This window comes from Mastomys coucha, unplaced genomic scaffold (assembly GCF_008632895.1).
Source record: "Mastomys coucha isolate ucsf_1 unplaced genomic scaffold, UCSF_Mcou_1 pScaffold17, whole genome shotgun sequence".
Lineage (NCBI taxonomy): Eukaryota > Metazoa > Chordata > Mammalia > Rodentia > Muridae > Mastomys > Mastomys coucha.
Window position 1 is genome coordinate 20,559,470 of NW_022196899.1, and position 25,366 is coordinate 20,584,835.

Sequence of the window (25,366 nt, forward strand, 5' to 3'; positions counted from 1 at the left end):
AAAAAAAAGAGAGGGTAGCAGAGGCAGAGAAAGGCAGAGAGGAGGAGAGAGTAGAGAAGTAGGGGCCGGCCATGAGGGGGAGAGGGGAACAAAGGGGCAAGAGGTAAGGTCGAGAAGCAGGAGTAAGTTGCTAAAGGTCTGCCCTCTTCCTGCTTTCATGACCTACAGATGGACAGAGAGAAAGACGTACGGACAAAGACACACAGATACACACTTCTATACTTCTAACCATTTTCTGCAAATGTTACAATTTTTTTAAAAATTTGGTGCTGGGGATGGAACCCAGGAACTTGCCCACGCTAGACAAACACTCTTATTTACCATTGAGCTATATCCCCAGCCCATGATTCCATGTTAGCAATGGGTAATTAGAATTCTCTTGTATACAAGTACCATCTTTTCTTCATTCATTCATCTGTTGGTGGACACCCAAGCTGGTTCCATTTCTTAGCTACTTTGAATACTGCAGTGATAAGTGTGGATAGACAGGTATCTCTGTGGTATATTAACATATAATCCTTTAGGTAGAAACCCAGAAGTGAAGTGGGTGGGTCATATAGTTCTGTTTTTACTTTTTGTGGGAGATATCGCTGATTTCCCTAGTAACTATGCAGGCTACACTCCTCCCTGCAGGATAGGAGGGCTCCTCCTCCTCCTCCTCCTCCTCTTCCTCCTCCTCCTCTTCCTCTTCCTCCTCTTCCTCTTCCTCCTCCTCCTCTTCCTCCTCTTCCTCTTCTTCCTCTTCCTCTTCCTCCTCTTCCTCCTCTTCCTCTTCCTCCTCTTCCTCTTCCTCCTCCTTCCTCCCCTTCCTCTTCCTGCTCTTCCTCCTCTTCCTCCTCCTGTTCCTCCTCATCCTTTCCCTCCTCCTCCTCTCACTCCTCCTTCTCCTCTTCCTCTTTCTCCTCCTCTTCCTCTCCCTCCCCCTCTTTCTCCTCCTCTTCCTCCTCCTCTTCCTCTTCCTCCTCTTCTTCCTCCTCCTCTTCCTCCTCCTCTTCTTCTTCCTCCTCCTTCCCCTCCTCCTCCTCTTTCTCCTCCTCCTCTTCTTCCTCCTCCTTCTCTTCCTCCTCTTCCTCTTCCTTCTCCTCTTCCTCCTCCTCCTCTTCCTCCTCTTCCTCCTCCTCCTTCTCCTCTTCCTCTTCCTTTTCCTCCTCCTCTTCCTCTACTTCTCCAGCATTTGTTTTTATTGCTTTGGAGATACCCATTTTGACTGGGCTAAGATAGAATTGTGGCAGTTTTGTATGTATGTTGAGACACACCAGAAGAGGGCATTGGATCCCATTACAGATGGTTGTGAGCAGCCATGTGGTTGCTGGGATTTAAACTGAGGACTCTGGAAGAGCAGTCAGTGCTCTTAATCAGTGAGCCCTCTCACCGGCCCCAAATTGTAACAGTTTTAATTTACATTTCCCCGTGGCTAAGGATGTTGAACTATTTTTCAGATGTGCATCATCCGTGGATATTTCTTTTTAGCATTGCCCATTTTGAAAGAAAGCTAGTATAATCTCAAAAAGAAAAGAAAAAAGGGAGGAGAGAACTGCCTTTTTGGTTTATTTGCCTATTTATGGATAGTCTGTGGTCTGAGTGTTTAGTTTTGCATTTTTTTTTATTTATTTGTTAGAGTGCATGTACACATGCTGTGCATGGCGTGGCATGTGGAGGTCAGAGTACAACACTGTGGGATCAGTTTCCCCTTCACCCCCCCTTTTTTTTTCGGTTTTCTGAGACAGGTTTCTCTGTATAGCCCTGGCTGTCCTGGAACTCACTCTGTAGACCAGAACAGAGTGGTCTCTGTGCTGGCCTCGAACTCAGAAATCTGCCTGTCTCTGCCTCCCAAGTGCTGGGATTAAAGATGTTCGCCACCACTGCCTAGCCCCTTCACCTTTATATGGGCCCCACTGATTGACAACAGGGCGCCCGCCAGGCTTACATCGCAAGTGCATTACATTCTGGGTCACTGGTCACCTCGGTTTGCTTGCTGTTCTCGATGCAGTCTCGGTATTAACCCCGTGTGATGGACAGTGGGCAGGGTTTTCATGCTGATGGTTTCTCTACTGTGCAGAGCCTTCACACAGTCCCTCTTGCCGCTGGAGTCCCTTTTCAGAAGATCCTTGCCTCTGTCTCAGAATGTGTTTCCTGCCTTCTCCTCCGGCAGTTTCAGAGTTTAGATCTCACACCCAGGTCTGCCATGCAGTTTGGCTGGAGTTTCCCACACAGTAGTAGAAGATGCAGGTCCAGTTGCATCCGCTGTACCGTCCCGTCTCCCAGCACCATACATGTAGAACGGGGTGTGTTTTCTCCATACTGTGTGGGGCTGGAGTTCACTTGCATGTGTGAGCACCCTTTCTGTGGCTTCGGCTGTGTTGAGCTTGTACTGGACAACCATCTGCTGGGTGTCAAAGCTGAGTTCACTTGGCTGTCTTCCCTTCAAATACCCAGGGCCTCTTCCGGCCACTTAGGAATGTGTGCTGGGCAGGTCTCACCCTCCTTGGACATCTCCTAAGGTATCTCCTGTCCTAGCTGGGAAGTAACACTGGGGTATGTGGAGTGTCAACAGTGAAGTCCCTATGGGCGGAGGACCCGCGTTTGTACTTTTACGACCTCTGTAGGGTTAATCGCTGCTTTGGAGGGACACAGCGGTGGATGTCCGAGTGACCACTGGGCTTCAGAGTTCTGCAGCTCTACAGAGAGCTGGCTCCCAAGGCCAGTCCACCTGTTGACCTCAGGCTCAGGTTATTGTCAGTTGAAATCTGCTATTGCCCAGGCCACCAAGGAAGGCATTCCGGGTTAGGGAAAACCCTGTGCTCTTTTCTGCTTGAGCTGAACTTCTGTAACCTGTATTTTGCAGCTGGCCTGCAGCTGGCAGGCCTGCTCTCACGGCTCCTCCCAGGCTGTTTTCCCACCGTTGACTTCTAATTGTTCCCTGCTCTCAGGTCCTCTGCCTCACACAGGGTTAAACAGTAGGCTGTCTCTGCAGATGAGCCTCAGCACTGCCTCCCCAGGACTCTTCTCACAGGTTCATTCAGCCACAGATGGGGTTTTCTTCCTTAGCTAGCCATCACCAGAGGACTCACTGATGCCTGTGCTGAGGGAAAGCCAGCGGTCTCTTTTCTCCAGGACTGCCTTCCTGGTCTTTCGGGTGAGGCTCATGCTTGCTGTTCCCCAGGGCTGGGGCACGGTGACGGTGACTCGGCTTGCTTCTCTTCAGCACACTCCCTTTTGTCTTTCTCCATATTTCCCAGTTCTTCTCTCACTGCTGGCTTGCTGGCTAGTGTTTGTCAGTTTGACCTAAACCTATCTGGGAAGAGGGAATGGACTGAGGAGTGGCCTCCAACAGACTGCCGGGGGGCCAAGTCTGTGGGGGCATTTCCTTGATGAATGATTGACGAGGGCCCAGCCCACTGTGGTCCTGGGAGGGTAAGAAAGGCAGCTGAATGTGAGCCTTGAAGCAAGCCAGTAGGCATCTCCTCTACCTCTTCGTCTCTACTTCAGTTTCTGCCTTCAGGTTCCTTCCCTGAGCTCCTGCCCTGGCTTCCCTCCATGATGGAGTATGTCGCGTGCAAGCTAAACAAACCCTCTCCTCACAAGTAGGTCTTGGTCGGCGTTTGTCACAGTGACAGAAAGAAAATAGGACGCTGCCTTTGTCAGTACTTTGTCAGAACACAGTCCAAGATGGAGTCAGGTGAGAATTCCGAGCGCTTGTGAGAAAACTCCAAGAAAACAAGAGTCTCCAGACCTCAGTTTTTCCCAAACACAGAGTAGTTGTTCCTGGAATGTGGTTTCGTGCCCTTCCCGGGTGTGTCGGATAAGAGTGATGTACTTCAGCTGTTCTCATTCTCCCGCCTCTACGGAAAACGCTTTTGCCACCCTGTGGCTCGTCCTTGTGATCGAACACCTGAGTCGCGTGATTATTGCTCTTAACCCTCAGAGTATAAACTGTCTGATGCTCTGAATAAAGCTGGCTATGGCCAGAGACTTTAGTCTCTTTAGTTCGCCTCGTTCTTGGGCCCCGCCCTCCCACGTTCACGCTGCCTTCTAGAGCAGAAATCAGATTGCAAAGCATTTCTCCTTTCTCTTTCTGGAATGCTCTGCCTCTCTCTTACCCTGGGTCAAGAGGGAGCGGCGCATGCGTGTCTTCCCGTTTTTCCATTAAAGCCCCTTCTACGTGCTCCCTTTTCTTCTTTACCCTGAGTGGTGGGGGTAGGTGGGACTTAAAAAGAAGCCTTCGTTTCTTTCATGTTAAGGTTTCTAGAGTCACTGGGAGGCTTTGGTGTGAGAGTAGGGGAAGGGGAAGTGTGTGGTTAGGGACAGTGGAGAGAGGGGACGGGCAGGCGTATGCACCCCTCCGTAGAGGGGCCTGTTTGTGTTCACCTCCCCCCATTCTCCTCTCCGAAGTCTCCAGGGCACATCATCTCTGGGACACTTTCTTCTGAGATTGTCCCTCTCGTTTGTGGAACCTGTGAGAAGAGGCCTCGGTTGGCTTTGCTCCTTCGTGGTGCAGCTTTTAGTAACGTGTAGACGTCCCACAGGTCAGCACCATTAAGCACAGCCCTTTGGATTCTGGATCGGGCAGGAGTAAGTGTGGCCTTCTGTCCCTTCCCTGACAGGCATAGTAAACACTGTGGTTTTTCCAGGTGAAAGGTTGGGTGTCAGGGTTTGGTAGCCGGATTAACAGTGCTTCACAAGTAGGACCTGCTCCTCACTCTGGTAGGTCCTGTCCTCTGTCTGGTAGGAATTGGGCCTCATTTGTAAAACAGATGTGTTGGACTAGCTCCAAACTATTTTTAAAAACTTGGTTTTTTTAGATTGGTTTAATTTTATATGAATGTTTTGGCAACATGTACGTATATGCATCACATACATGCGTGGTACCCGCAGAGGCCAGAAGAGAGTCTGGGATGTTCTGGAGCTGTAGTTATCAATGGGTTGTGAGCCAGCAGGTGGGTGCTGGGCATTGAGCCTGGGTCCCATCCAAGAGCAGCATGTGCTCTAAACCATGGAACCATCTCTTCCTTCTCAGTCAGCTAGTTTTAAGAGAAGTTTGTAGGTGTGAAATATTAAACAGAGCTTAATAATTGTCTTTTTTTACCACTAGGATTTTCTAGTGTCTTTAAAAGGCTGAGCTGTGGTGAGTCTGAGAGGAGAACTGATCCCTGGTTACAGTCACAGGGCTCTTCAGTCTTTGTTGTCAGCACCCAGTTGACTGTAACTGGAGCTTTTAGGCCAAAACTCTGGAAACAGGCAGCCCAACAGGCTAGACTTGGCCACTCTTCCCATCATGCCCGCTGAGGACAGGGGACAGAGAAGAACAGAGGAAGGAGGGCATTGGGAAGAAGTGGTCCAGAAAGGGGTCCCCGCGTCCACCTTATGGGGTCCTGTTATAACCTTAAGGGTTCAATAGAAGAATTGGCCACTGGGTGGAAGATCGCATAGTAAGCAGTCCTGGTCAGGGTGTGGCCCCACCCATCATTTTCTCAGCTCCGATCTAGCAAGGTGATCCGAAGATGTCCTTATTGCTTGAGGAGTCAGGGACCCGGGTAACTCTCAGCGCACGGTTACTGCTCTTCGTATAGAACCTGTTAACAGTGGGAACTTGGTATCAAGGGCCGAGAAGGGACAGAGCCTTCGTGTTGTCTATGTCTCTATCTCCTATCATTTATATATCAAGGCTGGAAAGATGGTTCAGGGGTGAAAATTGCACACTGCTCTTGCGAAGGAGTGGAATTGGGTTTCTAGCACACACACACGAGTCCGCTCACAGTGGTTAGTAATTACAGGTCTGGGGATCTGATGTTATCTTTACCCCAGTGCCTTCATGGACATTGTACTCAAATGCCCATGCTCTGGAGAGTTGCTCAAACCTTCTCTCTCTCTCTCTCTCTCTTTCTCTCTTTCTCTCTCTCTCTCTCTCTCTCTCTCTCTCTCTCTCTCTCTCTCTCTCTCTCTCACACACACACACACACACACACACACACACAATTAAAAATGAAATCTCCGTGTTCTGAAACAGAGTCCCGTGTGATCCCGGCTGGTCTCGCACTTGGTGAGTACTGTAGTCTGGGCTTAGAAACCTGCTTCTGTTGCTCCTGCTTCCCCAGTTCATCGATTCTAGGTGTACAGGATCAAGCATAATGGCCCTTCATTAATATTTCTGCACAGATTAGGTTTGACCTAGTCTGTCTGGCCAAATCTTTCCGGGACACCTAAAGAGACTATGGCATCAGTGTTTGCGTGGGGTCTGTTGGCAGTGAGTTGAAAGCTTAAAAGTTTTGCCCCAGGGCTGGGGCAGCTCAGTGGTTGGAGGTACTTGCACAGCAGGCACACAGCCATGGCTTCAGTCCTTAGCACACATAAACTGTGTGTGGCGTACTCCTGTCATTCAAAGCAAGTTTGAGGCCAGCCAGAGCTGCAAGATGCCCTGGGACACCCCGTGTCAAAAACAAGCAAAACCAAAATAATAAAAAAAAATGGTGTTCCAAAGTTGCCTAGGGAAAAAAAAAATTGGGTAGCCCCAAAAGAGCATAAGGCCCCAAGTTTCAACAGATGAGCCAGTTTGAAGTATTTACCTTCAGGTGTCATTTCTGCGTTTACTTACTCTGCCGCTGACCTCGTTAGGGTAAAGTGGTGGGAAATATACCATGTGTTTTCTTTATGACTTGTGTGGATGGGTGCCTAGCTGCAGAGCGAACATTTGCTCCTTTGCACATATGTGGGTGCACTCTCAGGTGATGTGCACATATGTGGGTACACTCTCAGGTGATGTGCGCATATGTGGGTGCACTCTCAGGTGATGTGCGCATATGTGGGCGCACTCTCAGGTGATGTGCGCATATATGGGCGCACTCTCAGGTGATGTGCGCATATGTGGGCGCACTCTCAGGTGATGTGCGCATATGTGGGCGCACTCTCAGGTGATGTGCGCATATGTGGGCGCACTCTCAGGTGATGTGCGCATATGTGGGCGCACTCTCAGGTGATGTGCGCATATGTGGGCGCACTCTCAGGTGATGTGCGCATATGTGGGCGCACTCTCAGGTGATGTGTGCATATGTGGGTGCACTCTCAGGTGATGTGTGCATATGTGGGTGCACTCTCAGGTGATGTGTTTGTATGTGGGTGCACTCTCAGGTGATGTGTGCATATGTGGGTGCACTCTCAGGTGATGTGCGCATATGTGGGTGCACTCTCAGGTGATGTGTGCATATGTGGGTGCACTCTCGGGTGATGTGTTAGTATGTGGGTGCACTCTCAGGTGATGTGTGCATATGTGGGTGCACTCTCAGGTGATGTGCGCATATGTGGGTGCACTCTCAGGTGATGTGTGCATATGTGGGTGCACTCTCAGGTAATGTGCGCATATGTGCACTCACAGAGCCACTTCGGAATCACCCTATTCTTTGCACATAGGCACATCTCCTCAGGGAACAAACATGGAGCTCCGAAGTCCCTGGGGTCCTCCAGTACAGCGTGAGACCTAATTTCCAAAAAGAACAAAATAAAAAGGATGGATGAAAAGTATACACGGAACCTTTTGCTTGTAATTAACCCATGAAACTCTCCCTGGAAGGGGCTGCCACTATCCTATTATCCCCTGCCCTGTAGATACGTTGATGCTGACTGCATTTGCCTAGTTTCAAACAGCTTACATTATTGTAATTGTGGATCTAGATCAGATGGTTTCTTTTTTTTAAGATATACTTTTATTATGTCCGGGTATGTGGGGGCACATGCATGTGAGTGTACATACCCATGGAGGCCAGAAGAGGGCATCGGATCCTGTGGAACTTGGGTTCACAGGCAGTTGTGAGTGGTGCTAGGAACCTAAGCTGGGACCTCAGGACGAGCAGCAAGCTCTTGTAACCGCTAAGCCGCCTCTCTGCTCCCTGAACTGTGTTCTATGAGAGTAAGTTATTTCAACGAGCTCAGTCTGTTTGGACCAGCAGCAGCTTCTGTAAACAGTGTAGAGTTTAGGAGCCATCCAGATGCTGCCATCCTTGCTGGCACTGCATCAATGAGCCTTGTGGGCCGAGCTCGCAGGCCAGTGCGCCTCCTGAGGTCTCTACCCGAGTTGTGGTTGAGTTGTTTGAACTTGAGACCAGCCAGCGGCTGTGGAAACTCTCTGTGCTGTAAAGGCCTGGGCTTTTGTTCCAGTGCTGATTTTTCTCAGACTGCCTTGTTGGTGCCGAGTCCTGCTGCACAGCTGAGCAGATCTGCCGGCACATAGAGCGTGCTGCCAGGACACAGAGAGTTTGTGGGACATTTCATAGCCTGCTTCCCTTCCTCCTGAGGGGGGGGGGGGTTCTGCACATTGTAATGCTGCAAAGCACAAGTAATAGGAGAGGCGTGCCTCGGAGGCTGTCGGGCTGCCTTCCAGCTCTGAGCACTAATATTCAGAGTGATGAGTCAGAATCAGGTGACCAACTGAGTCACAGACACCGAGGTGGTGGCGCTGCAGGGTCTGAGCTAGGCACTTAACATCTCAGCCTCAAGTGAGTGTCAAATAAGTGTGCTGCTCACCCTTCCTATTCATAAGACTTTCAGAGACTCCAGAGAGGGAACCCTCAAATGGTTCTAAAGCCACACGAAAGGGTACATAGTATGTTTTTAAAATATTTTATATGGAATGCACTAGTTTATTGTCATTGTGGAGATGCATGAGCGGGTTATCATCCGGTTCCTCAGACATTGGTAACTAGATATAAAGTCGTTCTCCTTGCATGTTTAGACGTTGTGGATCATTTGAGGCACAATGTACATCCCACCGCCTAAGAGATTACTCAGATTTAAGCTATAGAGAGCTCTAGATGTAAAAACAGGAAGCCATTTGTCAAAGACCTCGTCTAACTGTCTGTTCCTGAACTCTACAGGAAGCACATGAGTCCAGCTTGTGCAGTACACTATGGGCCGTGGAGCTTGTGTGTGCAGCCAGGCGGAGGGCGTGAGCGGGCAAGCTCAGATTGCTGGATTCCAGAAGGAGTAGGGAAGGCTTTGTTTGCAAGCGTTGTTCTTTAACGCTGCAGGTTGAATCAGCTGCTGGGTGGAACGATGAAATGAAAACAAGAGCCCTTTGTCCTGGCAAGCAGGACAAAGAGACGCTGGGCATGACACCACCTCAGGGGATCTTTTGATTAGGGTCAGAACCCAAGACAGTAGAAAACATTTTTTTCTTTTCCTTTTTATTTTTATTTTTGGGGGAGGGGGCAGCAGAGAAAAGCAATCTTCGATGGTTCTTAAAAAAAAAATAATCAGTGTACAGAACATGAAAACGAAGGCTCGTGGTTAGGTGTCTGTCCAGCAAGCACAAGAACCTGGAGTTAGATTGCCAGAACCTACATTCTGTTTTGTTTTTTAACAAGTTGGGCATGGCCGCACGTGCCTCTAATTTCAGTATGGGAGGAGTGGAATTCTTGGAAAGTAACAAAGACACTGAGGTTCTTTGAACTGTTAGCTTAGCCGAATTAGTTAGCTTCAGGTTCAGTGAGAGATCCATATATACATATACACATACACACACACACATATGTATATACATGTATGTGTGTGTATGTGTATATATATGTGTATATACACACATACTAAATATATAAATATTTAAATATATACTATGTGTATGTATATAAACATACATATACACATATATATACATACATATATATATACATATATATACACACATGTGTTTAAAAAGCTGAAAAGGCACCCACCCACCAGAAGTTGACTTCTGAACTCCATGTACACACACATATACATAGACACACGTGAACACACCCCACACTAACGTGCATGTACCACACCACATACATACCTACACAGAAAGAAAGAATACAAACCCACCCAATAAAAGAAAATATTTCCAAATAACGTGTTTGAAAGGAGACTTATATTTAGTATATATAAAGAACTCTTAAAACTCAATAATAATCACATACAAAGTGCTCAGCATGGTGTTAGCCATTGGAGTCTTTTGCTTTTTGACACTAGGAAGAACATAGGGTCTCCCACAGTTTAGATCTCTACGGAGCTACAGGCCCAGCCTCAGGAAGATCTGGGCCCTCAGACACAGACCTTAGCAGACTGCGCTCATGATCAAGTTTGCACTGTGAGAAGTAGCAAGGAGTTAGCGTCCAGAGTTGATGAGGTCAGAGGCTAGCCCAAGGCACCTTCACGGCCTTGACTCAGTCACCTGCCCGCGACAGACCAACTCAACGAAGAAACCGAGGAAACCTTAGTGAAAAAAGAAGGCCTAAGTACTGAGGCCCTACCAGGCAGAGGGATGAAGAAAGAGGCCCGGGGCCTTCAATGGCCATCTTCAGAGTCTTTGGCTTTACAGGTAGACAAGCGGTCTGCAGAGCTAAGCAGGCCCTAGTCACGGTGTGGTCCCACTGGTCAGCTTCGTCTGGTCTCTCCTGCCCGGCCTCTGACAAGTCAGACTGTGAAACTGCCTCCTAAGGGATAGGCTCCTCCACGGCTAGCATCGGGCTCCAGCCCTTTCCTTCTTTCAAAGTAACACTGTTAAAGACAATCCCATTTTTAGGGGGGCGACTGCATCAGTAGTATGATGGCCTAGAGGAATGGTATGTGAGTCTTTGGAATATCTTCATTGAACACTGCCAAGGTGTTTCAGTGTGAGTAGAAAACAGCTTATAACTCTTGTCTGTCTCCTTTGACTGTGCGGAGCCTCCGTCCCCTGCCAGGGCTCTGTCTTTTCCTTCTAACTCCCACTGTGTGTGGAAGGCAAGGGATAGCAGGACATGAGCGAGGCTGAGGGTGTTATTGGGGTGGGGGGGGAGAAGGGCAGGAACAAGGGGGGGGAGGGACATTAGCTCCTTGGTCCTGACCAGTTGAGTCTGGAGATGCTCTTCTGTCACTGCTGAGCCTGGGAAAGTCCTGTGTCATCCTTTGCCATTCCCGGCCCCTTGTGGTGGGTGACTGTGACAGGCTAGATGTTCCAGATGCTGCGTGATGGAGATCTGATTTTAAATGGATCTGTTGTTTATTGAGAGTAGATGTACTTGTACAGTAGGTAGTCGTGATTTTACATTCTGGAACAGGATAGGCGGGGCAAATTCAGCTCCCCAGTTATTACCTTGGGCTGCTTTTGTCTGAGCTTCCTCCATAGTAAGAACAGCGCTGAGCAGCTGGTGGCAACACGCGTGATCTGTTCTGTTGGATAGTCTTTTAGAATACGGGAGGCTTTCGGGATGTAGCTGGCACATAAGTACTAGCCTTATGGGAACGACTTAATTCCTGGTGATAGCGAAGAGACAACAGTGAGAAACAAACAAGGCACGAATAAGGAGTTGAAGAGGCTGGCACGGCCTCTCTGCTTTCCCAAGATGAAGTGTTATATAGCCTTTGAGGCGTTCTCCCTGGACGGAGACAATGGACAGCATTTGGAGGGAAGAGTTTGGGTGTGTTGGATCCCTCGCTCTTTGGCCTGGAGTCTCTGGGGGAGTTAGAGTTCTCAGGCTTGCTTAGAAACCTGTGATCGAATTCATGGATGTGCAGATCACCAGTCTGGAACAAAATGAACAGCTCTGTAATAGAGTGGCCTCATGACAGCCTTGTTATTATAGAGCTGTAGTATCAGAGGGCAACTATCTCTGTCAGTCTGTCTGTCTGTCTGTCTGTCTGTCTGTCTGTCTGTCTTATCTATCTATCTATCTATCTATCTATCTATCTATCTATCTACCTACCTACCTATCATCTATCTATCTATCTATCTATCTATCTATCTATCTATCTATCTACCATCTGTCTGTCTGTTTATCTTATTTTAATTTTTTTTTTTGATGCTGGGCTTCTTTGCCTACTGCTGGCTGTCTTGGAACTTGCTCTGTAGACCAGGCTGGCCTCAGGCTCAGAACTCAAGAGCTCCACCTGCCTCTGCCTCCCGAATGCTGGGCTTAAAGGCGTGCACCACCACTATGGGACTACTTTTACTTACTTATTTATTTTTGGAGACAAATTCTCTTGTTTCTTAGGTTGGCCTTAAACTTGCTGTGTAGCCGAGGGTAGCCTTGAACTTCTGTTCTTCCCGTCTCTAGCCTTCAAATGCCAGGATTCAGTCCACGCACAAGCACACCTAGTTTATGCAGTTCAGAGGATCAAACCCAATTTTGCAAGGCAAGCACTTTACCAGCTGAGGGACAGCCCCAGCCCCACGGTGGCTTCATGATGTTCTCTAATGCTTTTCTGTGGCGTCTTCTATACATCTCTGCACCATAGAGAACTCTGGATCCAACATAATCTCAGTGTGGGAAGCAAAAGCTCACTTGACAAAACAGAGCAAGGAAAGATATAGGGGTGACTGGAAAGTATATGGAGCCTCCACCAGTGGTCAGGAGTCTGCGTAGGCTTCCCTGATGTGTAGTGAGTGCTGATTTCCATGCTCAAAGCATCCATGCTACAGTGAGGCTCAGGTTCCCGGCTACTGTCAACTGATGTACAGAGTCTCCGTAAAGTTGTCAGCTGCTTTTCCTGCTTGCAGGTTCTGTGCCTGCTTGCTTCCAGAGGGCACTGCCAAATAAAATGGGAGGTAAAAGATACGTTATACAAGCTTACACAAAGGGTGGGGTGCTGAGAAATGAGATTTATGTAGAATGGGAACCAAGCTGGAATGCTTAGAAGGCACACATAACCCCTGCCCCAGGGAACAGGAAGCCCCACTGCAGACCGGATGAAGCGTCGGAAGCGTTGGTCTTATGGCAGGAAATGGTAACAGCGGTGGGTAACAGATTGTTAGGGCGTTACCTACAGCTTAGGTTAGTGAGGCAAGCTCTGGGAATGCTGGGCATCTTCATCTAGGCAACACCAGCTTTAGCGATGGCGTCGCCATGCTACAGGTCCATGAATCCATGGACTCATTTAAAAGGAAAGGGATTTCTTTGTAGTTGGGCCACGCCGAGGAGAAAGGCTCTTAGTCCCTCTCCACCTTCCGCATAGTTGCAGGGAGCACTCTGTGCCAGAAACGGACACATTTATGTCTCTCCTTGATGTCAGAATTTACTGAATAACAGTAAACTTGCAAGGTACGGTGGTTTTGTTAACAGCAATTGCCAAGTGTCCCTGCGTAGCCTGACAACTGGCTGAGATAAACACATATCACAAAGCACAGTAATATAAACACAGCAAATACAAGTTATCTCTATCTCTATATGTATGACACACACACACACACACACACACACACACACACACACACGAGATTATCTACCTACCTACCTATCTATCTATCTATCTATCTATCTATCTATCTATCTATCTATCTAAAATTTAGGTTACAGAGTCACTATAGAGTGTTAGATTGGCCTCTTCAGAATTCCAGGAGTTTCAAAGAGCCTGCCTGAGGCAGAAGTGGAGGAGCTGATAGGAATACAAAGAATCTGAGGGGGCGTGCAGAATGCCATGACCTGTAAGATGTTGGGATTTGAGCTGATCTGACGATGGAGGCTATTGAGGCAAAAGTGTGACATCACTTCCTGCCAGGCAAGTTTGTTTTTTCAGGTACCCTCAGCATGGCATTCTCTGGGGCCATGGCTCAGTAGCCTGATAGCTGAAGAGAGAGCAGAGTGTTTCTCTCTAGATGATCCCCTTCCTACCAGGGCTTCAGCACCGGGTCACTGTGACAGTGGAAGCCCAGTAGAGCGACCTTCAGAAAATGTCGGCCGGTTGAATAGAGAGATGAATCGATGGCTGCTTGGCAGCTGTGAGAAGCAAGGAAGGAGGTGAGCAGAGAGTCTAGCTTTGTCTGCCTTAGAAGCTAGATGGCCGGACAGTCCACCGAGAACATAGTGAGTTACTGCTGTGTGGGACATGAAGGAAGAGAAGAGCCTGTTAACTTTAAGCAGGGGTCTCATTATGTAGCCCTGGCTGCCCTGGAACTTGCTGTGTAGGCTGGTCTTGAATTTAGTCTGCCTGCCTCTGTCTTCCAAGTGCTAGGATTTAAGGCATGAGTCACTAAAACAGCCGTTCTCAACTTCCCTAATGCTGTGACCCTTTAATACAGTTCCTCATGTTGTGGTGACCCCAGCCATAACATTATTTCCACTGCTACTTTATAACTGTAATTTTGTCACTATTACGAATAATGTAAACGTCCGTGTTTTCCAGTGGTCTCAGGTGACCCTGTGACATGGTCATTTGACCCCCCCAGAGGTCACTCACAGGTTGAGATCTGCAGCACTAATGCCTGGGTGGGTATTAATTTTTTTTTTTTTGTGGTGCTTGGGATTAATAGTTACTTAAAAATTACTACCGCAAAATACTTGAAGCAAATCAATTTAATTGAGGATTTGTTCTGGCGAATAGTTTTGTTGTTTGCTATGGTTTGGGGATGCAGTCTGTCCCAGTGGAGAAGGCATGGTAGTAAGAGCGTGAGGCAGCTGGCCACACTGGATCTGTCGTCAGGGAGTAGGGGACAGAGGAACCCTGATGCTAGCTTGTATTCACCTTTCCCTTCTGGTCTGTTTGGGAACTCAGCCCAAGGGAGTTGCTGCCCATAATCAGGGTGGGACTTCTGTGCTCAGTTAAACCTCTCTATAAATGTCTTCAGCAGTGTGTCAGAGGTGTGTCCAGTCAGGTTGGCATGAAAGATTAACCACCGCAGGATACATGGCACTCTTACCTTCCCAGCCCTGTCCATGTAAATTTGAGGAATTAATAAGCTAGCCCCTGGAGATGGTTGGAAATGTGGATCTGGAGTTTGAAAAAGACAGATAAGGGGTGGGAGACAGTGCCGAAATAATCAGTATTCAATAGAGTCACTTCAACTCAAGTTAGTGAGCAGGTATGTGCCAGTCACCACGCCACTATGAAGCTCATTTTCTTGTTAGGCAAGCAAAAACTGTGACGTTGAGTGAGATAAAATATTGAGCTTTGAGCTTTGTCTAATGCAGGCTTGTAAATCCAGCTACCCAGGAGACTGAGGCAGGAGGATTGAGAGCTCAAGTTGGGGCTAGCAAGATGGCTCAGCAGGTTCAAAAGACTTCCTTATGCAGGCACGATGACTGAGCTGAATTCATGGAACCCGAGGTGGAGGGAGAGAACCAATTTCCTGAAAGTTGTCCTTTGACCTCGTCTCAGTTAGGCTTACTATTGCTGTGATGCAATCCTATGACCAGAAGCAAGGTGTGAGAAGAGTTTATCTCTCTCACTGTTCCATAGAACAGTTCATCATCAAAATCATTGGGCAGAAACTCAAATGCTCCTACAGGGCAGGAACCTGTAGGGCAGGAGCTGATGCAGAGGCCATGGAGGGATGCTGCTGCTTACTGGCTTGATCCTCACAGCTTGCTCAGCCTGCTTTCTTATGGAACCCAGGGCCACCAGCTCAGGGATAGCACCACCCAGTAAGAAAATGCCCTGTAGGTTTACCTAGACCTTGATCTTATGAAGGTATTTTCTTAATTGAGGTTCCCTCCTCTCAGATGACTTCAGTTTGTGCCAAGTTGACATAAAACTATCCAACAAGGGGTTTAAAATTAAACCATGGAAGGCCAGAGAACTCACAGAGGACCTATGTTCAGTTGCATAGGGTTGGGCAGGTCACCACTGTTCTTTTCTGGAATCTGAGAGCGGCTGCTCTTACATGTGCACGTACCTCTGCCCCCTGCTGATGTATGCACAGAATTTAAAATAAAAGTTTTAAAAGTTTAAGATTCCTCTGGGAAACTTAGTGAGACCCTGGTTCAAAATGGAACAGTTTAAAGGGGTGGGTGTGTGGGTGACTTAGTGATAGAGCATTTACCCAGTGTTTGAGAAGCCTCGGGATCAGCTCCTAGTACCACAACAAAATAAGACAATAAAAAGTAGAACTTTGAGCCGGGCAGTGGTGGCACACACCTTTAATCCCAGCACTTGGGAGGCAGAGGTAGGTGGATTTCTGAGTTCGAGGCCAGCCTGGTCTACAGAGTGAATTCCAAGACTGCCAAGGCTATACAGAGAAACCTTGTCTCAAAAAACAAACAAACAAACAAAAAAAGTAGAACTTTGGAGAGATCATTATTTAAGAAAACTTTGAGCCAGGTGACAGTGGTACTCACCTTTAATCCCAGCCACTTGAGAGGCAGAGGGAGGCAGATCTCTGATTTCAAGGACAGCCTGGTTTACAGAGCAATTTCCAGGACAGTCAGCTACACAGAGAAACCCTGTCTCAATACCTCTCCCCCCCTCAAAAACCCCAAAAACCTCTGGGCCAGAGATGAAGAACTAATCTATAAGGTATACACATATACACAAAGGCAGCCATTGGTCACATTGGCCACACCTGTAATCCTGGCACTTGGGAGGTGGAGGCAAAAGGATCAGAAGTTCAAGACTATGTTTTACTACCTGGTGAGCTTGAGGTCAGCCTGAGCTCCATGAGACCCTCTTTTAAAAAGAAGATAGCAACTGCCTCCCAAGTGGTAAACAAAGTGAATTTTGTGGCATAATAGTCAGTGGACCATGCCAGGAAACTTGGTAAGGCAGAGCGGGTCTGATACCTCAATACCCTGGTGCTCACCTGAGACGGTAGGCACCTCCCTGCACCCTACTAGATTCCTGGCCTGGAACATTGTGTCCACACCCCCCACATCAGTTGCTCACATAGCCCAGAACAGAGTTCTCCATGCTGATGAGGTATCTAGAGGCGCTGAGGTTTTAACCAATAAATTTCCCTTCCCAGACATTCCTCCCTGCAAAAGGTATTTAATCACTGGTCCACCCCGAGGAGTTGGTAATGCATTCATTTTCCATGGTGAACGGTCAATAAATGGTATGGATAAACATGGACTGTCTCTTTCATCCAGAAACACTGTGGGGAGCATGGAGAAGGCCTTTGCCTACAGAACCACAGCCTTTTAAGTCTCCTGTAGAAAGCCTCTCTGGGCTTCTAGACAACTGCATTAAGCTAAGGATTTTCACTGATGAGCTAAACCGGAGTTCCTCATTTTCCCTGACCCTGGGTTTGTCATTGTCCTCAGCCTGCAGGCCCCCAATAGTCCCACCCTCATCCAGGGCCCGCAGACCCCTGATCGTTCACTTCCGACTCCTCTGTGTGGCACCCCAGTTGCAACTGGATATCCCGGAGTCAGAGAACCCCAACTTTGGCCTCCTCCATCTTAGACTGCTTTCTCACACCCCCCTGAGTAGCATCTCTGCCCTTCCCTAAAGCCCTGCACCCCAGTGGTGGGGCGGGACGTGGATCCACAATAGACAAGATCCTGGAGAAGTTAAAGGGGAAGAAACTTTGGGGAGCAGGTGTTAGATGCTCGACTGAGCGGACCATTGGTGAATTTAGCTTCGAAATGTGGGGCTGAAAGTCAGAATCTTGTAGGTCACATGGTTGGGAGAGAGAGAAAAAGCAAAGAAGGCCTTATGCATGGAAACACTTGGGTGTGCATCTCAAGAAAGCTTGTGCCAGACACGATCACAGAAAAGAATGGTATGAGTTGTGATCCTAGAAAAAGAAAGAAGGAATGGGACCTGGAAAGCAATGATGGGTTGGTCTCCCAGCATCCAGCATCCAGTCGAGGAGAAGATGGTTTCTACTGGGGAAGTTCTACATTAATCCTCCTTTGTCCTCCCTGCCCTGTCCCCTTTCTTTTGTCTCTGTTGTCCACACTGGTCTGAAACTGGTGATCTTTTTTGATCTTGACCCTTGCAGACTGGAGTTATAGTATTGCATCCATCCATCCATCCATCCATCCATCCATCCATCCATCCATCTATCTGAGGGAAGGCAGGAGGTAGTTAATTCTTGAGCAGGTAGGTAGCTAGGGAAAGAGGCCCTGGACTAGATCAGAGTGATCTCTGAATCCTTCCATTTCATCCAAGATGGCCTGATTCCCAGTTCTTTCCTGAAAGGATCCCTCTTATGGCAGCAGGGCTTATTCCTATTCCAGGCACAGGCTTTTTTCTCCATGGCTATTTCAGAAGTCCGCTTCCATCTGATCTGCTGTCACTTAATGTGACCCAACCCACAGAGAGCATCTTGGCCATTCAGTTCAAGAAGGGAAAGAGGGGACCTGACCCTGTCACGTACTCTAAAAAATAGGTTGTGGGGCTACCTGTGCATCTTGGCTGTGTGCTCTGGACTGAAATGGTCTCACTTTGCCATTCTATACCTAAGACATTACCAGAGAAAAGATTGCTAACAGGCAGCACTGTCTGTCTGTCCATCTGTCTGTCTGTCTTTCTGTCTTTTGTCTCGTGCTAACTGGCCACTTAAATGGCGTTGTTCTCCATGGTTCTATTTGGAGTTCCACTGTGCCATCCAAACTCCTGTTTGACACCCTTGCCTCCGCATTCTGATGTTTGTGCCACCACGGACACAGAATTCCTTTTGCAGTTTCTTTTATTCTGTGTATAAAGAATAAAAGGCAGTGTGTGTGTGTGTGGGGGGGGGGGGAATTGGAGAGATGGCTCAGTGGTTAAGAGCCTGGACTGCTCTTCCAGAGGTCCTGAGTTCAATTCCCAACAACCACCTGTAATAGGATCTTCTAGTGTTTCTAAAGACTGCTATCGTGTATTCATATACATAAAATAAATAATTCTTAAAAAATAAAAGCATGCAAAGGGGCCATGGGAGAATAGACACTGATACACTGGAGAGAGGAAACATGAGGGAATGAGCTCTCAACTGCTGCTGTGGTTGAGGTGGAAAGGCACGAAAGTGCCCTTTGCTGAGTTGGAACTCAAGCGGGGGCAGGTCCAGCAAGGGAGCTTTGCAGCTGTCCTGAGGGGTGGCTGGCGAGTGGGGATGAAGCTGTTATTTCACCACCGTTGGGTCTTTTTGAGGACTTTGATTTCTTCACATCCTCTTTCTATCCTTGCTGGGGTTGAAGTGTGGGGCCCTGTCCACAACCAGGGACACTTCTCTATGCCACTATTCTGTGCTCCTTCTTTAGCCAACAGTCGTCATGGGAGTTGAGGGCTGACAACTGAAATTAAATCTGTCCTTCAAGATGATCACAGTAGCCTTCAATCCCAGCCCTTGGGAGGCAGAGGCAGGGGAATCTCCATAAGTTCAAGACAAGACTGTTCCACACAGCACATGACAGGACAGCCAAGGGCTACACAGTGAAACCCTGTTTCAACCTTTTCTTCCCCAGATCTGTACTTAAAAATATACTTAGACATGAGACCATCTCAAAACAGACCTACCCCAAGTAATAACCGTAATAGAATCCACTCAAACATTACAGTGTTCAAAAAACATGACCAGACTGTGATGCAGAAAGATTATTCTTTTCTTCTTTTTTTAAAAAATTTATTATTTTACATATGTGAATACGCTGTCACTGTTTTCAGACACACCAGAAGAGAGGGCATCAGATCCCATTACAGATGGTTGTGAGCCACCATGTGATTGCTAGAAATTGAACTCAGGACCTCTGGAAGAGCAGTCAGTGCTCTTAACCACTGAGCCATCTCTCCAGTCCCCAGAAAGATTATTCTTTTGTCCAAGTATATATTGCACTGTAATTGGTACAGAAAAGCAAAATGTGAAGAGGGGAATTTAAAAGATGCTACACAGAAAGAAATGAACATGCCGGAAAAACTGAAGCACTGCAGACGTAGAACCTAGACCATCAGGTAAAAGAATTAAGCAGGTTATGAGCTGCGATGGAGTCTTTAGAGCAGTGGCTCATGTTGCAGCTTACTAAGATATTTATGTGGTTGAGCATCCTACAACAGGCTCTTCCCGAGCCTCCTCTCCCCTCCCTGGGATGCACATGCCCTTACTTATAACTTATTAAGTTTTCTATTGCTGTGATAAAACATCATGACCAAAAACAACTTGAGGAGGCAAAGGTTTATGTCAGCTTCTAGTCTGTAGTTCTTCATCCAGGGAAGTAAGCACAGGAGCTCACAGCAGGAGCTGATGCAGAGGCCATGGAGGAGTGCTGCTTACTGGCTTGCTCCTCTTGGCTTGATCAACCCTCTTTCTAGTACCACTGCCCAGGATAGCACTGCCCACAGAGAGCTGGGACCCACACACACACACCAGTTGTTAATCTAGAAAAGATATCCCAGGCCAATCTGGTGGGGGCAGTTTAATCAGTTGAGGTTCTCTCTCCTAGAATGGTTCTAGTAGACATTAACAACTAGCCAGCTGCACATATAATAGTTTTGGGGAGGTAGTTTGTTTATAACATTTAGCCAACAGTTTCAGAACCTGGCTATCATCGTTTTGTTTTGCATTTTATTTTATTTTTTTAGAGTCTCATAAAAACCCAGGCTGGCTTTAGATTAGACTATGTCGCAGAGGGTGTCCTTGGACTGCTGATCTCCTGTCTCACCTCCCAAGTGCAGGTGCCACGGACTGGGTTGCTTCGGGGACCCCCTTGTTCCGCGGGGTGATAAAAGTTCCGGCCTGGTAGGCAAAGAATTCGGCGGTGACAGACACAGCACGAGGGAGTGTTGTAACTGAATGCCATTTGTACAAAGTAGAAATCAGGCTTATGTAGTATACAGAGAACAGGGCCAATAACCAAAGTCACCGTAGGCAGGTAGTGGTCACATCAAAGTCAGTAACATCAAACAGCCAGGTGCAAGGCGGAGGAACAGTGGTGTCCTCCTTCTTGGGCTATTTTGGCAGCCCCAAGTAAAATCCTCAGGGTCTGTCTGAGGCAAGCAGCTGGAGGTCCTTAAGAATATCCTTGGCTGTAACATAGATAATTAGTGATGGAAGCCCTATAACTTCTCTCTGGTTAGTAAAGCAATTCTGCCTTGTGTGGAACTGCTCTGATAATTAGTGCCTAACTGCTATCTCTAACTCTTGAGATACCCTGTCTGATAAGATAGCTTCTTTGTAGAAATTCCAAGCTAATTACAGCTAAGAAATCAATTAGGATTATTGAAACACTGTGAAGGCCAGGAAATCATGTTCAATCTCAGTTTTAGCTATAACAAAATATTTCTTAGGGCACCTTCATACCTGAATAAAGAAAGCACACAGATCTCTCCACAGATTGTAACAGGGATCAATCTGGAAAACAACTGAGCTAGGAGATGTCGGCGACTGGACTACCTCAGGAGACTGGCCGCAGTGTACACCTCAGGTCTAAGATCTCAGGTTTTTAGGCCTGTCCAGACACTACTGAAGTAGCCGAGTTCTGCGTGACACGCAGGGATTACACATGGCCACCAACCTTTTGCCATAGTAGCTAGTATTATATTATAGATGGGGAGTTCTGGCACTGAGGGCTTTAGTGACTAACTCAGAGTCCCAGGACTGGTGAGCGGGGAGCCGGGATTTTAACACAGTGGCTCCGCAGTTGACACGGTTGGCTTCTGTACAACTATTCTTATCTTCCTCAAATTGGCTTTATATAAATATGTGTTGTCAGTTTATTACCGATAATTTCATATATGTTCCCACTCTATCGTGATTACATCCACCCCAACAAACATCTTACTGAGTCCTTACTTAGTTCTGCCCGTTGGAATGGCGACTGATGTTGTGTAGGTCGCCATGGCTGCAGTGAGTTCACGGGTACCGTGACCATGTCAGGTCTGGAAGTCAGTACTTCAGAGCCCAACTCCTTGGCCTTAGCTCTTTTTTCTTTCTGCCCTCTCTTCTGTTATGTCCCCTTGAGCCTTCCTGGGGAGTGAGGAAGTGCAGGGTGGGATTGGGGATCATGATATAGATGGTCTTTTGAGGCTGAGCACCAGATCGAGGAGGGGGTTCATTCCCACCCCTGCCCCCGTGCGCCCCTTTGCCTTATCTACCAGTAGGCATTTGATTAAGACTCCTGCCCAGCCCTTTTGAACCTGACCTCGTCGCTTTTCCTAAGTTGCTCATATCTCATCTTCTGCCCAGAATCTTGGCTGGATTTCATCCTTCTGTCCCTGTAGAGCCCTGCAAACCTTTGTCCGGGGTCCAGGGGTAGCAGACCTCCTGGCATTGTGTCGCGGCGTTATGATCTGTTAAGACCACCCTTGAGAACTATGCAGTGGAGTTATAAAGAGTCCAAGCCAAACTCTTAATGTTTTAAGTGAGTCTACCGCTGTGTGTTGGGCTGTATCGGAAACTCCTGTCAGCTTCACGTAGAGAGCAAGCGTGCTGCTCTCACTGCTTAGCTACTGGCGTATCAGTGTGGGCTCACCTCTGTTGATCTTCGGGCCTCTTCTTGTTTTAACTTTTTTTTTTTTTTAAATTATGTGGGAGAAAAGCTAGTTCTTTCTCTGTAGCTCAGGCTAGCCTAGAATTTACTCTGTACCCGAGGCTAGATTTGAATTCATTGTAATCCTTTGGATTCAGCCTTCGAATAGCTGCCATGGTACCTGGCTTGATTTTTTTTTTTTTTTTTTTGAAAAAAACAAAAACATCTTATTATAATGGCCTCGGATGGCCCCACATTTATTATATATCCCAGACTGGTCTCAAATTCTTGGTGGTCCTCCTGCCTCAGCCCCTGGAGCACAAGCATATACTATCTCATCCAACTTTCTCTACTTCTTTTCATTTCCAGAGACTCTTTCTTCTCCAAGTTCTCCATACCCATGGAGTTGTCCATAATTTCTGCATTGAATTGGCCACCAGAGATTGCCCCACTTCAAAAATAAAACAGTTTGTAAACTAACAGAGTACAGTTTCTGGTCGTCGTCTTCTGTCATTTGCTCTTTGGCCATCAAACCTGCAGAGGCAGATATATTTTGAGTCAGGGGCTCATCGCCCAGCCTAGCTTCCACCTGCTACATAGCAGAGGAGGGCCTTGAGCTGCCCATCTGCCTGCTTCTGTCACCTCTCCTGGATTCCAGATGTGCACCTCACACCTGGTTCACATAGTGCCGAGGCCTGAACCCAGGGCTTTGCCCCTGAGAGACAAGCACTGTCCTAACTGGGCCCTAGACCTTGTTTTCAAATTTGAACAATCATAACATAATGACTATGGGATGGCTGGTTGTCTTGTCGGGACAGGAACCCACATATCCCAGGCTGGTCTGGCCCTCACTGTAGCTGGTATGATCAGGAGCCGCCTCTCCCGCCAGATGCTGAGATCACGGGCTTTCACTCTCACACCTGGTGCTGGGACAACTGCTTGCTTGCTTGCTCGCTTCTCTAATTTATCGGTAATTTTAAACATCACAGTTCTTGTGGCAGTTTTCTGGGTGCCTTCTCTGCCACCCACTTTTTTTTCCCTCTCTTGCTTTCTCTTCTTGACAACCAGTCTCTTCTCAGTACCTCCCCCCACCCCCTGCCACTGCTGCAAACAGAGCACACTCACTGGCTTGCAGAAACGCAGCTAATGTAAGTGAATGCAAGCTAAGAAGCAGAAGTGTTTCTGGGAAGGCTTGGGTAAACTGAGCCACATGTTGGAACAGCATGCAGTGCCTACTCTAGAATCGGGGTGGATGACTCTGGTGACACCCCATCAGTGTAGCTGTTGCCCTAGTCAGACCGGTAGTTTGCTTTATGCAAATCAAATGCCATTTTCTAATTTGCTAAAGAATTTAAATTTAGAATTGCACATATACACACACACACAAGCACACTCTATGCTCATATATTTATCTGTTTATTTATTTATTTATTTAAATGATTTTATTTAATTATTTGTGTGCACATATGCCATGGCCAGCCCGTGGAGGTCAAAGGGTAACTAACTTGCAGGAATCGGCTCTCCCTTTTCATGTGGGCTCCAGGAACTGAACTCAGATTGTCAGGTTTGGTGGCAAGTGCCACTGCTCACTGAACCATCTTGCTGGCCCTCCATTTATTTAATGTAATGGATATTAACAATTATTTTAAACTGTTCAGTCAAGTAGATAGTTCTGTCAGAGCATATGTAGAGATTGAATTATTTTAGTATCTATTTTCCCGTTGTTATGGCAAGTGAATGGTCCCAAAATGCTGTTCATGGTTAGGTCATTCACCTCCTGCTCTTATTTTTTCATGAACGCTGCCTTGGTGGATTTATGAGGCATGTTTTCCAGCATTCCCTGGGGAGGCTGGGTAAACTGAGTCAAGTGATCAGGACTCAGCACATACTCTAAAGGAAACCCAGGTGGGTTTGCTTGTCAAGAGGACTATCTTAGCTGGGGTCTGTGAGTCAGGAGCCTGGTATCTAGAAACTGAGGGATGAATGTGGCCTACCGTGAAGTGGTAACTTGCCTTGCTGTCAGGTGTGGGTTCATAGTGTGGAGTAAAGCATCGGTACTCGCTATGCCCCAGCATAGATCTCGGCATCTGGCAGGCGAGGTGGCTCCTGATCGTACCAGCTGGGCCCTTTGCCGAAAGAAGGTTTTTTGGTTTTTTGGTTTTTCTAGACAGGGTTTCACTGTGTACTGGCTGTCCTGGAACTCACTCTGTAGACCAGGCTGGCCTCGAACTCAGAGATTTGCCTGCCTCTGCCTCCCAAGTGCTAGGACTAAGAAAAAAAAATTTTTTTTAAGAAAATGGTTTATTTACTTGTGGTTTTGACTAAGTGTGTGCATGTGTATGGGGGTGGGGAGGGGAATACAGTCCAGGCGAGGGCATCCGACCCCCTCAGTGAGGCTATGGGAATTTATAGGACACCAGGCTTTTATGTGAGTTCTGGGTTCTGAACTCGGGTCTTCATGATTGAGCAGCTGTGCTCTGATACCACAAGCCAGGACTCCGAAAGGTATTTGCTGGGACTCAAGGCTCTTCTCTAACTGTACTTCCTATGAGGCCTCAATGCACATATCCTTTTGTTTGTTTTTGAGACAAGGTTTTACTGCGTAGCTCAGGCTAGCCCAGAACTCTGTAGCCCAGACAGGTTCTCACTTGCAGCGTCCCCCTGTTTCCTGCGTTCTGGGTTCAGGGGCTTAAACCATACCTGGCTTGGGTAGTCCTTAGCTGGTTTGGCAAAGCTCCTGGTTACGTTGTTTCTCCTTGTAAGTGTGCATGACTTCTCCCACTTCTCAAGAGACCAGGCACATCTAAACACAGAAGCTTTAAAACACTTGAAAAGTACTTATTGTAAAGTGTTCCCTTCTTTCACCGACACTTAAGTATCCTTCCTCCAGTCTTGGTATTTTATTGAGATTGTAGTTTGTTTGTTTGGAAAGTTAGGCGGGCTTTAGGAAATAAACATATGACAGTTATTTAGAAAGCAGCAGTGCAGCCTGGTGGTGCAGGTCTAAAATTTCAGCTCTTCAAGAATGGGCTGCAGAGAGTTCCAGGCTATTTAGTGAGACACTGACTCCAAAAAAAAAAAAGGGTTTAAAGGGACTGAAAATGTTAAGGCCAGGAGTATGACCTGGTGGTAGAGAGAGCATTTGTCTGGGTAAGCCCCAGTGATTCCCAGCACTGTAAAAACCAATAATGATCTCTGGGACATCTGCATACGCTCTATGTAAATGCTACCTTTAAATAAGAGGGTGTGGGAGTGGGCGTGGGGAGGCGGGAGGGTGG

At 47.4% G+C, this 25,366-nt stretch overlaps 1 protein-coding gene across 2 annotated transcripts in view; it reads left to right on the forward strand.

Moving 5' to 3' along the window:
* Nceh1 (neutral cholesterol ester hydrolase 1) overlaps positions 1-25,366 on the forward strand; it is a 69,299-nt gene that overhangs the window by 19,881 nt on the left and 24,052 nt on the right. The window contains exon 1 of one of the 2 annotated variants that reach the window (XM_031376468.1): positions 3,018-3,136. The exons of the other annotated variant lie outside the window; for it this stretch is intronic. Within the exon in view, the coding sequence (XP_031232328.1) occupies positions 3,074-3,136 (63 nt within the window). The 5' untranslated portion in view covers positions 3,018-3,073. Of the gene's footprint in view, positions 1-3,017; positions 3,137-25,366 lie in introns of those variants that run through there. 2 annotated transcript variants of the gene reach the window in all.